The 17,635-nt window shown below is 44.1% G+C and overlaps 1 protein-coding gene across 1 annotated transcript; it reads right to left on the bottom strand.

Annotated features, from left to right (window-relative positions):
* TDRD5 (tudor domain containing 5) lies at positions 1 to 17,160 on the bottom strand. Its single transcript, XM_063345122.1, has 12 exons — positions 17,105 to 17,160; positions 16,288 to 16,517; positions 14,832 to 15,287; positions 13,918 to 14,018; positions 11,184 to 11,404; positions 10,039 to 10,245; positions 8,494 to 8,560; positions 7,333 to 7,533; positions 5,886 to 6,047; positions 4,510 to 4,659; positions 1,845 to 2,061; positions 1 to 1,018 (listed from the first exon to the last, which is right to left on the bottom strand). The coding sequence occupies exons 1-12, from the start codon at positions 17,119 to 17,121 to the stop codon at positions 819 to 821; spliced, it is 2,229 nt and encodes a 742-aa protein (XP_063201192.1). The 5' UTR covers positions 17,122 to 17,160; the 3' UTR covers positions 1 to 818.
* Positions 17,161 to 17,635: the final 475 nt, after the last annotated feature.

The raw sequence follows: 17,635 nt of genomic DNA on the forward strand, positions 1-17,635 counted from the left end.
CCTCTGGCACGTTTATGTTTGCAGGCGGGCACAGAACAGCCCTTGAAGCCTCTGAAGACCTGAGGAACAGTCTAGGCACCAGCAAAACAGCTGAACGTCAGCATTCATAACCAGGGCACTTCTATTTTCACAGCTTTTCTCTGCATTAATAAACTCAAGCCCAAGAGGATTTCTTGACACAAGCAAGGAGCTACATAAACATGGCCAACATCAAGCTTTCTCTCACTGGATTGTTTATGGATCTCATTCAATACCTGTAACACAGGATTCCTGATGCTCCATACGTATGGCAATCTAATTCATCAGCAAATAAGAGCGTCTTTTTCTTGGGGAAGGAGGTTTCTTTTTGTAAGTTACCAGCACTTGAGGCCTGAGCTGGGATACAATGACCTCTCCTAGCAGAAAGGCGTGTGTAGAGCATCCATGGTGTTAAAAACCAAAACCATCTCCCACACAACATCAAAACTGCTCATTCACTGAGGGAGGGATGAGTAGCCAGTTTCCCTCTCCTAAACTTAAAGGATATATAACATTTGTGACACTCAGATGCTCTCCTGAACCATTACATTGAGGAACAATAAATCAGTATACCACCAGCATAACAAACCCAAACTATTTTCCTCAAAGTGAAAGTAACATTTACCACATGTACTGGGCACATCTGAGATGTTAGATTCCAAGTTTTTCAAGGGATTAAATTTTTCTGAACAAAAAAAAAATAAATAAATAAAATGACAGCACAGTCCTACAGAGAGCCTTTCCTGCTCTCTAGGTAGCCTTCCTCAGCAGCTTCTCCAGCTCCAGCTTCTCCCCTCTTCTCACACCTTCTGTCTCAGGCTTGGGGGCCACTGAAAGTAGTCACTGGAAGTGGCTAAGCGTGCAGCTGCCAACACCGCAGACAGCGTGGTAGGAGGGACATAAAGTTTCTGAGACGGCCTTTGGTCAGACAGCCCACTGGCATGGCACAGGCCAACTGCAAGACCCCTGGAAAGGTCTTCATTCTTCATTTTCTCTTCATCTGCATAAGGAGGGAGACAGAAAAGAAAGATGGTATCTACATTGGCAACTCTTAAGAGCTCCGGTTTAGCTTCAAATTCCTTTTGCTTGGACCTTACCAGGTCACGGCAAGAGGACTTTCTACCGCACATCTATTTGATGAGCCTGACACAGTATAATCCAAGAGCCTCTCTCCCTCTCCTCCCAGTGCTCACCCCTGCCTCCCCAGAGGTGGGAGATCAGATATGAATTGAGTAGCTCCTGTCTGGAGAACTCTGCCTCCACTCCAGACAGACAGTAGACAGCTCTCTTCCAAGGCACAAACAGGCACTGCCTTTGGCAAGTCAATCTACCTCATAAATCGGGCAACTCTCATATGGGTGTTGTGAATTCTTTCATCGTTCGGGAGACGGAAGATGAACACCCACACAGGGGCCTTACAAGGTTAAAACACACTTTTGACCCTTACGGTTGACAGATTGAGACACTCTAAGTATGAAATGAGCACAGGCTAACATATGGAGTGGAGAAACAAAGACTTCTGCATGAAAGCAGCAGAAAGTCTAGAAAAGACACCAAAAAAAATCAACAGAGAAATAACCCTCAATTCATTTGTTCCCATTAAACATTTAGAAAATCATTTTGCTGCGCAAAGGTGAAACTGATGCATTGCATCCAGCCATTATCGTCACATCTCCATCCCACACAAATACCAACATTTTCATCTGTTCTAGTAAAGAAGCAGCACCAGTCCTAGCACACCCAATAGTGAGTGCAAGACTCATAGCACAGTAACAGACTACTCAGCTTTTCGCTGTGTTAAATTTTACTGACAAATCTATTCGTACTGTTATGGTTGTCCAGCATAAACGGTATTGCCATAAGTAGAACAGAGGGATGTACAGCTTCGGGAAGTTGGGCCTTGCTGGAAAATCTTTCTATCTGATCAGGGTCATCTTGACTCACTTCTGCTGGTTGCTTGGAGTAGATAAAGGAGGTGTAAGTGTCTTCCACTGACTTGGATAAGACAGCAGGCACTGAGGACTCTCCAAGAGAATGAGGTGTCTGCAAATGTATACAAAAAACTCAGGAGAGGGTGTGATTAGTGCACACTCAGTTCATTAGCTGCCCTGACCTTTATTATCTCTCAAAGTCCACAAAGAACTGGAACGTCAGCAACCAGATGATTAAAAAAAAAAAAAACAACCCACCAAAAAAACCTTGTTACTCACAACCTTGGCCAAAGGGCAGCTTCTCCTGCACAGCAAGCTGAAAAGAGTGACAGATTATTACAAGATACAAATCACCACGTCTTAGCAAAGACTTAACAGCTGGCTCATCTCTCAGCAGCCCCACGCAGAACACATGGTGGCAACAACAAAGGGAGTTTCTGCAAGGGAGTGGGAATCGAGTCACTGGAAGTCCCTCTGCATTTTTGCAAATAATACAAATTAAATTTAAGTTCCAGGGATGGTCACCCATGTCTCAGCCATAGACAGGGACTAGAGCCAATGTTTGTATTTGTTAATACAGCACGGAGGAGAAAAATAGAGGAACGACAGACAAGAAACAATTCACCTTTCCTAACCATAGCTGTTAAAAAATTAGGTGCTTGTTCTCTAGGCTTCTTCTGTGGTCAAGGCAGCAGAAGAAAGGTATCCATCTTCAGAAGGGGTGAGTCACCATCCAGAGGTGCTTCACCCTTTGGCAAGAGCGTGTTCAGAAGATTGGTCCAGAACAAAACCATTGTTTTTACACAAGCAGATTTAAGCAATTTAAATTGGCCCCCACAAAGGAACTATGAGACCCTCTCGAAGCAGCAAGGAGCGCTACCTGGCTGGGCAACAGAAATTCTGTGCTGACGGGATGCCAAGATAGAATAATTTGAATGACAGGCACCACAGGAGTCCAGTTAACCAAACTACTCAGCTTGCTACCACCAGTCCCCTGAAAACCCCTGCCTAACATGCAGTAAAAAACACAATGGTAGGACAAAAAAACCCCCAAAACCCAACAGGGTTAAAAGATTATTATTATGTCCTCTTGCCACCTAGGTTATCCTTGTTGTGGGACAGGTAGTGTTACTGTCACTCCGCGGCAAAGCGGATGCAGACAGGGTGCAAGGGTGGACACTAAAAACGTTTGCTAGCACTGGAAAAAGCTGGGATGGAAACAATTAAAAGAGGCTGTTCAGTTTACAGAAGAGGCAAATGAGACAGGGTACCCTAGAGAGTGCTGCAAGGAAGTAGGGAAGTATCTACTTCTCCTCCTAATTCACACAATTAAGACCACCAGCACTGAAATGGAAAACATGAGCAGTGAAAACTGGAAGGGAGGGAATGGTGATGCTCTAAGTGCCACAAAACCCTGAGGCCAAGCGATGAGCAGGAATCAGAGAAAGGAAACCTTCCTGTCTGTCCTCATAACTAGCTGACTGATGCATTTTCTCCCCCCTAATGTCTACAGGCAGGATTGTTTTTTCATCCCACGGTCTTCTTAATAGAAATTCTTGTCACCTCTTCTGAATACTGTAACAGAGTTCACAGCCAGGGACAGAAAATGTGCCCAAGACTTCTCTGATCCAGTTATAAAATTCCTGTGCTTTGAAACTCACATAGTTTAATACTTGCAGGGGAGCATTTAAGTCAGCTCACGAGGACCCAATCGCTATCTGCCCACCTGCCTCCATCTCATCACACTTTCTCCTCACGCTTGCTACCAGAAACTTTCCTCTTCTCTCATTCCCTCAAGATCCTTTTCCCCAGCTTGCTTTCTTTCCACCCCTTTCAGGTAACAATCTCCAGAGCTATCAATTCTTACTGCTTTCCCCCCTCTGTCTAGGAAGTGCTCTGTCTCAGCCACTATCAACCTCCAGAAGCGTAAGGAGCTGTGGTTGTCCAAAACCCTGTAGGCACACTCCCATTTCCAGCTCTGCAATGCCTTCTGTGGCTCAACAAATCCTGAGTGATACTGGCTCCCCACTGAACCCAGAGTGGAGCATTCACAAAATGCCATGCTGCAGGCCCTGTTAGACTTATCATTAATCACTATAAGAAGTAAACATGCAACACCAGTGCCACATAATCTCTCAAATCACAGCCCAAACCACAACCTTCCCAAACCCATCCTCCTAACTTAGAAAGAGAGGGCTGTGTGATTCAGACTAGTCCCACAATAACTTCCAGTTACTCACAGTAGCCCTCAGGACTGTGAATGGAGGGGAAGTAGAGGAATGAAGAAGGGCCAAGTTTGATCTATGAAGCACTGAAATGGTCAGTCTTATTTCCACAAATACCTTGACGTGCCAGTGGAGCACGAGTGTACCATCAATAACACCAGAAACAACAGCAAAGAGAAAAACATATAGCTCTGAGCCCATGCTAATAGTCAGTCATTTCTTTGTCAGTCACGAAAAAAAAAAATACACGTCAAAGCAATGAAAGGGTTACTCAAAGAATCTAAAAACAAGAACAACCCCTCTCAACAGCAATAGCTGAGAAAAAAAAACCCTACCTTAACCACTGCCATAAGCTCTGTAAGAGTTTCATTTGTATCCTCCTGTGCAAGTTCAGGCTCTCGGTCTGCTGCTCCTGGGACACTCACTTCATCCAAAAGCATCTGCACACCATCCTCTGTCTCCTTCTTAGCAGACAGGTGCCATTGCTGAGGAGATGGACAAAGCGACAAAAGGTACAGCTTGTGTGGGGAGAAGGAAGCAGGATGCACTGGAGCAAATTACAGAGCAACAAATGATACCTCTCAGAGATTGAGAGAGAGAGAAATGCAAAGGAACTTTTCTCTTCTGCTCTGAAGTTTTAACATTTCTATTTGGAGAAGTCTGGGCTACTTGGAAAGGACAGAAAGAACATGGAAGGACGGGAAATAATGTGGGCAAGAAACTAACTGTCACTTTAACTTCTCTCCTCCACAGTAAAATTCATCACTTGGAAAATATAGTTTTATTCAAGCAATGTTTTCTGGTTATTGCTTGCTGCCTTCTGAGAAATTTTACCATGAAGAAGTGTCCTAACATAGCAGAGCTGATACAACAGTGTCCAGCCATTTTGCACTTAAGGGCCAGAGGGGTGGGGCGGTGTTGTTAATCCTGACAAGGCAAATCTAAGATTGGAAAATGCAAAGGGAGTTCCCCACTGCTGAAGAGGAGTTACCAGAAAACGCTAGCTGAGCAGTCACAAGTGTCATATTAGACAGGTTTCATTCCAGTTCAAAACATTTTGAGGAATTTTATAATTGACACTGACGATCACATTAGTAATGCAAAAAGGAAGTGTCGTGGTTTGGGCATAACAGAGAAGGAATTGTTTCGGGCAACTAAACAGAATAGCAGAGAAGGAAATGTTTAAAGTCTTACACAAAGAGAGATCTAGAAGACTGCACTTTCTGGAAAAGGATTCTAAGATCCTCCACATCAGACAGGAGAAAACCTGAATGCATCTACATTCCTCTAGTCTCCAAATAGCCAGCTATATCTGACATTTACACATATGGATATCTTGCTACAGTTAACCAGATTTTCCATAAAAATCACAATAAACTCACATTTGCAGAGTCTCAGTCACATTAATTTCTTCCAAATACATAAAGATGCTGGTTTGGGACCTCCAGTTCAGACGATGTATCGACAGTGCAAAGCCATTAATATCCAAGATATACAGCTTATATAGAGTTTTCCAGCACAGAAATGCAGTTGGCTAGAACAAAACCTAGGTAAAATGACTACTTTACAAGTTACTAACATTACACTAGCTTTTACTCTTAAGAGTAAACAACTCCACAAAAAAACTGCATGGGACTAAAACAGTACATATTTAACCGACCCCTGGAACTGATTTCATTGAACGATAGCTATGCCACAGTCAAATTCTCACCTGGTCACACAGTTCAGCCCTGCCCAGCTTTGAGCGTGCTGCTTCACCGTCTGCATCTAGAGATTCCTGCTGCAAGCAAAGGTCTGGCTCCACCAGTTCAGCATTCTCCTGCTTTTCACTGGGCTGAACATACAAGGCCGAAGGATTCAGTTCCTCAAATCCCTAGGAAAAACAAACAAAAAAAACCAAAACAAAAAACCACCACAAACCACAGTACAGTCAAGAAAACCATATTGTAACTACCACAAAGAACAAAGAGGATTCAGCAAATTTCTAACAGGTTTTATGAAGAAGCACACCACCACAAAAAAAAGCTCCAAATTCTTGCAGAAATTGTCTTACTACAAAAATCAACTCTTCTCCCTCCAGCAAGAAAATTACTCAGCAAAGCCTCCCTCCCCCCAAAACTGAACATACACATGCAAAAATACAATCACAGGATCTAATCCTGCCAAAACACCCATTCTGCATCTATTGATTAAAACAGATAGAAGCACTCCAGGCTGTAAAGCCTGAATTTCTGCTGAGATATAAAATCGTGGCAGTACCTTTCTAAGGGTTTTCATATCCACACAGTTCTTACTGAAACTGAGCTGAGACATTCAGATAATGACATAGATGGGCCTAAATCTTAAGTGCTCTCTACACTGGCGTACAACCTGAATGTCTGTCCAAGGCACAACATGCAATGTACCATGCTTACGCTGCCCAACATTGTACATTTCACTAGCAAAGAGACTTTTTAAGCCAAGACCATTTCCATAATTCAGTTTGTTAATGGCATAACTAGTCTTCAATGTCTAGAGCAGAAGAGGCCAAAATAACGTATTTAACTATCTTGTTCCTTAGTCAACTGCCCCTGCCACTATGCAGTGCTACTTTAAATCAGACAATAAAATCTAATCAACTTACTCTCATTAATTGTTTGGATGAATCAGGGGCATCAACTTATGACTAACAAAACTTGCTGGAATTAACAAGTAGTGAAGTAACTAACACATCTCTTAACAACCTCTCAATTCCAGATGAGATCTACAGCTATTTTACTTTTTCATGTTATTTATATAAGATGTGTGTCAGCTCCAGATGAATCTGCAATACTAACAAGCTAATTAACTTAGGAAAAAAAAAAATCAAAACCACCTAATCCATTGTTAGAAGACAGGATGAAAATAATTTGTTCTGCTAAACCAGAACATCTCTGCTGAGAGATTCCATAGAGATATCACGAGATTCCACCTTAACCAAAAAGCAAGCTCTCCCCATGGAGTTAAGACACCATGGGATGCAGTCACAAAATGGTAAGTTGCAAGACAGCAGGGAATACCAGTTTTGCTCTTCACAAAACTATTGCTTCAAGCTAAAGATCTTCCCATTACATGCACACAGTCGATCCATCGATCCCTCCCCTGCCTTTCCTTTCAGCAGTACACGCCTCCCCCCTGACCTGGGAAGGTACGTTCTCCCCGCAGACATCAGCACATCCCTCATCCCTCAAGACACAATGGAAGTAGACATCCTCCTCGGTGGACGTGTCACACAAGAAGAGATGCAAAATGCCATTCACATATTCATCCACGATGCCCACAAGTAGCTTGGAGCCACACAGCTTCTTAAATAGGAGAGTTGCTGCATTGGACCACGCATCCTGAAGAAGAAACAAGAACATAAAGGTACTATAAAACAGACCAACGTCCACTGCCTGAGACTTTCCCTTGTGCGCACTTGTCAAAAAGGCAATTAAGCTAGGTCAGGCTAAGGGCAAATACAGGAAAGTCAGGCCAACAAGCTTCCCAGCACTGGGAATCAACCTACCCCAAAGCCTGCAATGCTAGTTACACTGGGAATGCCCTTTCATCCTAAATACATATTTCCAAACATCGTTCGATGGCATTCACCAGTGATTTTGCCACAACTGCCTAAAACACAGTTATTTGTTGTTGTTTAGTTTTTGTTTTTTAAATTCCTGGAATCATGTGATTATAAATGTTAAAAGTGTCAAAAGTTTAAGAAGAATCTAAGCCTCACCACAATGAAAACTGTGATTCCTTAACCTCCAAAAAACAGAGGAAATGACTTCTTTAAAAATACTGTCTTTAAAACACAGAAGAAGCAACTCTGATCACATGCTTTCCTCCTCAGGCTTCTTAACCAAGAGGTTTCCCAGCACAAAGAAACTTTCCTATGATCTCTATAATTCTTTGGCAATGCTGACTGCATCAAATCAACTTATTTAAAGCTCTGTCACAGAATAAATTTTTAAAACAGAGGGCTGGAGCCACCAAGACTTCAGAAGGACCGTAGAGAACTACTGTCAGTGGAAGAAACAGGTTTGTTTGTTTGCTTAACAGCAGCTATCTGTTTCTGCAACAATATAAGCAAGAATACTCTGATCATAAGGAAAACAGACAGCGGAATGGCAATCCCTTGCAGAGACAGAGACTTACAGAGCCATACTCTGCTGACTGTAACAGCAGCAATTCTGCTGTAAACATCAATGGGACCTGAATTAATCCAAATGTTTGCCCTTATCAGGGGAAAAAGCCAACCTCTACTTGATAGCTCTCATACGAATGTCAATAAAAAAAACCTGCATGTGAACACAGACCTCCACAGGTTTTACCCATGCCAAGGAACACGGGATGGCCTGAGCAGGGAGCTTCAAGTAGCACCACCTACAATACAAAACAAAGCCATCACCATTATAGCAAAAAAAAGAGCAAAACCAGTCAGAAAAGCAGAACTTTCTCCTCTTCTGGGTTTTAAAATCAGAATAGGGGCACATATTGGATTTTGCACTTATGATTGAAACCCAACAGCAGCTTTGGAAAACACTCTATAGCCAGAGAATGGGCACAGCAGAAATAGCAATATCAACTAATCCCTTATGCCTTCCCTTGCCCAAGCATCTTCCCATCATAATCCCTTATTTATGATTACAAAGTTAGGGACAGAGAGCAATGACTTTTGAACCAAAGAATGTCAATGGCCAGGAATAAATAGAGGCAAATGAGAGGGAAGAAGCAAATATGGAAAAGAAAAGAATAATTACCTCTGACACTGCATAAGCATCCCACTTGGATGGATGTCCATTCAGGAGGATGTTTACATCCATTCACAGAACTCAGGAAGGAGGATTAGGGAGCTTGCCCCAAAGTGACAGAAAGTGGCAAGAGGAAAGACTGAGGAATGAAGGCAGAAACAGGAAAGAATTTAGCCCAAAGTCACTGCGAGGGAGTGATGGACAGGGTTGATGAGCAAAACAGGTCTTAAACAATATCACCTCAAGCATTAGCATGGAAGCAAGGAAGTGCCTGCAAGGCACCATTATGGAATAAAACCACAGATTCTTTCTTGGAAATCTGCATGCCAGGATGTCTTTCTGAAGGTGACAGGGAGTAGTCAGCATGGACTAATCAAGTCATGCTTGACCAACTTGACTACCTTCTGTGATGAAATGACTGGCCTGGTAGGTGAGGAGAGAGCAGTGGTTATCGTTTACCTTGACTTCTGTCAGGGTTTTGACACTGTCCTATAAGATCCTCATAGAGAACTTAATGAAGTATGGGCTGGATGAGCAGACAGTGAGGTAGACTGAGAACTGGCTGAAGGGCCAGGCTCAGAGAGTGGTGATCAGTGGCACAAAAATCTAGTTGGAGTTCAGGAACTAGCAGTGTACCCCAGGGATCAAACCCAGTCCAATACTGTTCAACATCTTCATTAATGATCTGGATGATGAGGCATGTCTGCTGATAATACAAAACTGGGAGAAGTGGCTGACACACCAGAGGGTCATGCTATCATCATTCAGAGGGACCTACACAGGATAGAGAAATGGGCAGACAGGAACCCCAAAGTTCAATGAAGTCCTGCACTTGGGGAGAAACACCACCGTGCACCACTACATGCTGGGGGCTGACCGGCTGGAAAGCAGCATTTTTACTATGAGGGTGACCAAGCACTGGAACAGGTTGCCCAGAGAGGTTGTAAAGTCTCCATGCTGAAAGACATTCAAAAAATGTCCCAAGATGGTCCTGTGCAGCCTGCTATAGATGGCCCTGCTTGAGCTGGGAGGTTGGACAGGATGACCTCCAGGGGTCTCTTCCAATCTCAACCACTCTGTGATTCTCTCACCCACGTGTAATTTACTTACTTGAGGAATCTCAGACAAGACTTTTGGACAATTTCAAGGTTTCCGTAATCTGGGTAGAACACCTCTACTTCTTGGTCATTGATCACACGGTGGATGATAACGCGGTACCACCATTTTGAGACCATTACACAGCAAAGCTGTCCAGGCTGTACTGAAGACTCAGGCATGATATAACGATCAGAAACAAGTTTATTTGAGTAACAGTGTCTGCAAAAGATTGTAACAAAAAACCGTGCTTGGTAGGATGCAGATGAACAAAGAAATATACAGGGCTTCAGAAGAATCCTCATTTCTCAAAGTCCCCATGACATGAATTTTCATGAGTTGTTTTAATAGAATCATAGAATGTGTTGGCTTGGAAGGGACATTCAAAGGTCATCTAGTCCAACCCCAATAGATGCTCCGCATCTCTGTTCTGCTACACTTAAACTGAAATGACAATAAAAAATGCAAACCCAAGCTTCTAACACTTGAATGATATTCTTGGGGTCCAACAAAAAGTTAATGGGGATTAACCAGAGGCTAAATACAGTTATTCTAGTCATTAATTCTTAACATTACCTTGACATGTCAGTGCTTCTTAAGAACCAGGTTCTGGAGTACTGTCTAATATACACAGTATCTGCCCGCAGAGTCTGTAATCACACTTTACATGTGCCCCACGGACATCAAGCATTTACTTTGGCACACAATTAACAGCAGCTGTAGTATGGTCATGGTGGAATAGAATCCCAAATGCATAATGTAACTGACAGAAAGCCATTGATGGGGTTTTGCTTTCAAATATAGATATGACGAAGGCCTATTACCTGTTGCTTTTTTGATAACTGTTGGAGATGAACTAAAAGCCTCAACAGAGCACACAGGCAACAGCAGCACAGACAACAGGGAGGTGCAAAGGAACCCTGAAGTTCTTTTCCATAACTTTTCCAGCTTTTAAAGTTTAGGACTGTCTAGGACATAGCCAAAAAACCATGAATGGAATGAGTAAGCATTACGAATACATGTTTCAGTACAGCACCGGCATCCTTGTATCAAGTAATCGAGCCAGCAGTGACCATAACTAACAGCTGGGTGCCCTGTTCCCTCAGCGCAAACACATTCACAACAGGTAGTAGTACTGAATCAGCATAGGACGTACGCACCTCATCTCAAACATCATATCCTGCAGTTTATCAGATGTCTCCCTGCTGCAGATGTGGATGTAGAACTGGCTTGGAGAGACAATGAATTCCACAAAGACTCCAACCAAGCACCTTGTCTCCAGTGGTGGTAAACTGCAAAGGCTTCTGTCCTGAACAGCATCTGGGGGGATTTCTGGAGTCATTATCAATGTGGCTAGCAAGGACTGCTCCAAATCTTGAGGCTACAAATGGGTAAGAGGAAAGTGGCACTCAGATGTCTTGTCATGCACTGAACACACATGACTGGCCTTTTCATTAAAGTAAAAAATAGTTCTGCTTTCCTGAGGATCTGTGAATTACTGAGTATCAGAGAATCCCAACAAATTTTGCAAACTTGGATTAAAACTTTCCCTGAGATAGAAGCATTCATTTTCACACTCACTCTCCTCCTTCCTTCTTTCTTCCCTCCAGTGTAAAGAGGGGTGCAACAAAAACACCTTGCTCATATTCCTGCAAGGAATAAAGGAGAGGAACTGAAGTCGTGTCACATACTTAGACAAAAGTATTGAATGGCTATTGCTAAAAAAGCAGAACAAAACAAAAACCCACACCAAACAGACCAAACCAAACACAACCTACCTGTTTGTTGGATTTTACCCAAACGATGCTATTTCTGTGTTCCGTGACCATGACGGAACACATGACTGAACCATCAAAACTCTATCTGAAAATGATTCAGAAGTGACAGAAGGCACAAATGCATCTCACTTTCACACTAGAGCTATTTCCCAAGGATAAAACCAAACAAAATCTACAAACTCTGTTCTTTTCTCACTCTAGACAAATTTGTACAACAGTGAGTTGTTAGTACAGGTTAAAATTTTGTGTTATTCTTTAGCTGCTGAAAACATTATTTCACTTGAACTAGTGCAGATGGGAACCTTAACCACACATCAGCTACTTTCACTGCCTCAAGAGCTTTCTTTTGCGCCAATGAGCAGCACTCCTCCAATTATCAGAAGTCAAAAAAATATTTCAGCTTTACTCGTCATGAATACGCTACAAGTTAACAGTGCATTATACATCAGTCAATGTATGGGAAATTTGTCTTCCAGCACACCCCCCATTGCTTATTTGGCTAAATTCAACTGCAAACAATGGGGTTTTGCAATACTGGCTCTTTTAACCATTGTTTAAAGAAGCAGATGAGAATCTCTCCTTTTGCAGACAGAGCAAGGGCTAATGCTCTTGAATTTTGTATTTTAGTCAAAATTTTTAACTCAAAAAAAAAAAAACATTGAGTCAAATAGTGAGTTAACATTTTTGAGTTAAAGTGCAACTGAGGGAATTCTTGCTTGAGCAGCAGCATAACATCTTAAAAAACCTTATATTTCAGGATTTCCTCTAAAAAGTGCCTAGGAATAATGGCATTTCTAAGGAACAGCTTTGCTCTGAGAATATCAGACTGTTACATGCACACATGATCTTTATAATCTAGCTCACACATTGGTAGGGTCAACAAGACATCTCTGTGGAAGATGTAGAAGATGTGTACTTAAAAACACGTTTACAAAAAAGCATCCCAATGAACAACTGTTCGTATGCAAAGTAACATGTTCCAACCTGCTTCCCTCCCTGTGAGGGATTTTTTAAAACAAAACAGCAAACTTGGTGTTTCATTGAGGAATACTAGCTGTACAAACACCTTCCAAGACTTATACTGCTAGGATCTTTAAATAGGTTCCCTTTGCAATACACAGGAGCAAAAATCTGACTTGAGGTTGGGGTTATGAGGACCACATCCTCCCCACAAGCAGACTTTGATCTAAGGGAATTCCCTGTGAACTTCATCACACCAAACTAAAATTTCTTTAAAGGATCAGAAGAGCCTGCCAAAAATCTCTAAAGGGTATGTTTTATGAAGTGCCACACAAAACCCAACTCATAGTCCCACGCATCCAAGTTCATCAGTACATCAAACACCAAAGTCAGGAAGAACTCCTGGGACCCTTTCCCTACCTATGCCCTCTAACCATACGCTTGCGTACAGGCACAAGATGAGCTCAGCAGAGAAAATACCTCCCAGTAGGAGGACTTTCCTGAGAAAAAGAAGGCCTAAAGATGCTCAAAACAAAAAAATGGACAAATTCTACCAATCAGGTTTGGTAGTTCAGTGCTTCTGTATTGCTCTTCTCCATCCCTTTCTAAAAACCCACTGCTCAACAAAACAAAAAAAAACCCAAACAAACAAAATCTCAAAATTTTCAAAGTCCCAACCAAAGAGCAGAGTTGAGACTGCAGGAATCAAGGTCTCTGAGGACCATTCCCCACCTCTGTCACATAGCTGCTTGACACTTAAGCCCTGCCTACTGCAGCAGGGGGAATTTCACACAGCTAGTCTAAGAGCAAAGTTATTAAAGTCTAGTTACAAGTAAGTACACCAAAAGGCATTACCACTATTACCAAGGAGCACGATGATACTTAACTGACCTTAGATGATCTGTAACTTAGATCTCAAGACCAGAAAGAGACAAGAAAAAGACCTAGTCTGGATACCAGGTCAGTATGAATCTGGTAACATCCAGACTCATCTAAAAGAAGTACAAACATTTTTGGAAGCAGCTGCGCATCAGCAATACAAACTCAACAGAAACAAAAGCAATAAAAAGAGTATCACCACCCAGATTAGAACATGATAAAGCTACAGATCGCTCATCCAGCCACTTGCTTGTTTGAGGCCATCACCCAAACCTACTGCTTGTGCTTCCACTGGCTCTGACTTCTCTTCTGTTAACAGGTGGAAGCTTTCTGGCTCACAGCTGGGTTCCAAAGGAGGCATCTCAACTGCAGGTGCTGCTGCAAAGACAATAATTTGGCTGTTATTCTTTGTGGGACTGATGCAATGTTACATATTAAGCAGAAAAGAAGACATCTGAAAATGAAAGTCTGAAAGCACTGGTGCCGTTTTCCTCATATCTTGTAGCATTCACAGCCACCAGGATTCACTTGAGGGGCATCTTTCACTATATTAATAAATTAAAACAAAACATAACAAAAACCACTTGCTCTTGTAAGCATGCTAAGGGTTAAATAATTGCTAGAATGATGCTAAAATGAATTTTCTCCAGAAAAGTCAGGAATTTGGCAGGAAATGTGTGTGATTTTCTACCTTCTCTCATAGCTGTTATGGGAACACTGAGGACATCTGCAGTCTCTTCTTTTGTGGAACATTGTAGCTGTGCCTTTCAGACTAGTGCTAAACCTTCAGTCTCAAAAAGCACATCAGAAAGGCATTACCAGCCTGCAGAGCAGACTTTCAGCAGATCCTTCTAGTTTTGTTATCTATTGCCTGGAATGACTAGAAATTACAGTCCTATACACACATTCAGGAAGTCTGTTCTCTGAACGGGCTAAACATACCTTCTTTCACCTCACACCAAACAACAGTGGCAACGTATAGAAAACTTCTAATTAAGTTCTCTGCTACCAAGGCAACTCCCTTGTGACAGCTGCTCCTGCAGCACCACACAGCCCTTCTGTGCTAAAACCTAGGGGAACTGAGACTACTACAGCAACTGGAAATGCAGCAAAATCCCCCTGAAACACAGCTGCTTTGCCACAGTGCTTGTGAGACCTACATGCTTTCGGTTAAATAACACACTGCCTCACCTTGCGGCACCTCTTCCTTCGCCTCACCTTGCGGCACCTCTTCCTTCGCCTCACCTTGCGGCACCTCTTCCTTCTCTATCTCACTTGCCAGGTACTTCTTCAGGGTCAGCAAGGAACCTGCTCTTGTCTGCTCAACCACAATGATATCAGACACACTCCTGAGGACTTCAAGCATGGAGAAAAATCCATATTGCGTGTACTGGAATGCCCGGCCAAAGCGTCTGAAGAAGGCCTTATCAAAGTCCAAGAGCATAAGTGGTGAGGAACTCAGCAAATCCTCCAGCTCAGCCTTCACCGTCGCTGGCAGGACAGGAGCCCTGCCCCTCTGAGGGAAACTCTGCAGATTCTTAGAGGGAGAAGCAGCTCCTGCCTTCACAGCAGCACCCCTCCGTGCCCTAGCACTTCGCTGTCTAGCAACCAGTTTGGCAATCGCTTTGGTGGTCTCATCTGCAATGGCTACAACAAAAAGAAATAAACTATTAGACAACTAAAACAGCAAACCATTGAAAGCTCCACACGGGCAAAGCTCTTCTTTCCTTTCTTTCCTCTTCCCCCCACCCTTTTCAGAAGCTGGTGTCTCCTTCAAAAGCAATCACACTGAATTGTGGCCAATTTCCAGCAGGGCAACCACTTTTCCTCTCCTTTGTAAATACGGACTGAACGATTTTTAACAGCCAACAACCAATCTGCACCCTCCTCATCCCTATAAATCCAGATCTAGGCAGGAAGATGGGTCAAATTCTTGGATACAGGATCACAACAGGAAATCCAGCTGCTACAAGTTTTGTTGGGAAAACAGTAAATTGCTCGTTGCTCCTTTCAGCCAGAATCACAGTAAACCCCCGCTACAGAGCGCCCACCCACGCAAGCAAGGTCTCCCTGGGAAGCAGCCCAGGTCTTTTCCATGCTTTTAAACAACTTTTTCTTGTCTTTCTGTAGCACTCTAAAAAAAAAAAAAAATCATTTCACCCTTCCCAGTCAACTCTTTGCACCTACCATTTGTTTCCGCAGCTCTTCCCCAAAGAAAAAGAAAATGAAAACATTTCTTTGAGACATACTGAAATTCCTATGGGGTCAGGTAGGGAGACATTTACAGCTTCTTCCAAGAGGCCCCATCCCTGGTTTTGGCTCCTGCTGTAGACTACATTTACAGGAACGGCAATGCTTACCAGTTCTAGTGTACCCATAAGAAATGTTACTGCAGTTTCTAAAGTTAAGGGCAGAAAGCAAAACGTACTCAAATAACTAGAAGCCTCTGATTTTTCAGGAGGAAAGAACGGAAAAGCATTAAAAGGCAGATCAAAATACAGGAAGAAACATCAAAGACAAGAAATTAAACAGAGCTGTATGAGAAAAATAACAGAGAAGTGTGACCTACAGCTCTGGGAACTCATCCTGCACACACCAGTAAGTGGTTCCAAACAATTCCTCCACCCATAAGGAAACAACACCTCACCTTTGAGGATAAAAGTGCCTTTCTCGTAAGAACAGACTCTGACAACTTCAGGCATATCTGCCACCAGCTCCAAGGTGGACTGGAAGCCCAGGTCACATAGAGGGAGAGGTTTGCCAATCATGGCCATGTACTCTTGCTCTAGCTGTGCTGGGGTTAAGCCCTCTTTTGAAGCCATTAGCAGCGATCTCACCTCCTTCTTCAGCATCTCCATAAGCTGCGCCTTGTCTGCACTAAAGGGGCAACAAAAGCAAGCAGAAAACAACTTGTACTGCAGTTGCTCAAATACAGGCAAAAGACTTTTCACCACTTAGCAGCTAAAAGCTGGGGGTGGGGGGGGTGGGGTGGAGAGGGCAGCAAGCCAGGTTCACCAACAGCCACTACCTATCAACTCCTGTATTCCCTTGTCTGCAACCCCTGGAGCTGCCACCCTTTCGGCACCTACTGTCCCAGCAAAGATCGCAGCTCCTCCTGAATTCGCTGTCTGTCCCCATGGGATGACAGCCCCTGCACGCATTGCATTCCCCCCCGGAGTTTAGTACACCCCTAAACCCCTGCCCTCTACAAACCCTGCGGCTCCACAGATCCCTGCACACCCAACACGCTGAGGATCCACACACGCGCCCCCGACGGGCTCACCGCCCCTCAAAGAGCCCCCTGTGCCCTTAAACCCAGCCCTGAGGACTCCCCTCTCTACCCCACAGAGCCACCGCCCCCTAAAGAGATTCCCCTGCCCCTAAACCACAGCCTGGAGACTCCCCCACAGAGACCCCAGATGGCCACCGCTCTCTAGAGACATCCCCACACCCCAAAAACGCACAGCCTGGGGGACACCATCCCACACAGAGACCCCAGGGAGGATCGCTACTGCTGCCGGCGCCGCTCCCGCTCACCGCGCCATCCCACCGCCTCCCTCACGAAGCGGCGACGCCCCCACGTCCCCGCTTTTGCGCCTGCGCGCTCCCTTTCCCGCCTTTCCGGGGCACGAGGGCGGAGCCGTGAGGGCCCGGCAGCGGGAGGCCCCTCAGTTGCCCGACCGGCCAACGCCGGGGTGGGCGTTGGCCGGTCGGGCAACTGAGGGGCCTCCCGCTGCCGGGGCCGGGAGGTGACAGCATGTCCTGTGGGGACCGACCCCTAGGGTCCCTCCCGGAGCTGCTGCCCGTGGGTAGGAAACGTGAGGTGCGTCCCTCTTCTGACAGGAAAAGCTGTGGCATCGCGAAAGAGTCGGGAGCATCGGACGTCCCGCCGGGTGTGTCTGAGGAGAAAAGCAAGCGGAGCCTGGCCAAAACCTGGCCCAAACCTGGCCCAAGGCGCTGTTTTGCTGCCACTTAAAAAAGGCCACCTGCCCTTT

The sequence above is a fragment of the Chroicocephalus ridibundus genome, chromosome 8 (genome assembly GCF_963924245.1).
Source record: "Chroicocephalus ridibundus chromosome 8, bChrRid1.1, whole genome shotgun sequence".
NCBI classification, from domain to species: Eukaryota; Metazoa; Chordata; class Aves; order Charadriiformes; family Laridae; genus Chroicocephalus; species Chroicocephalus ridibundus.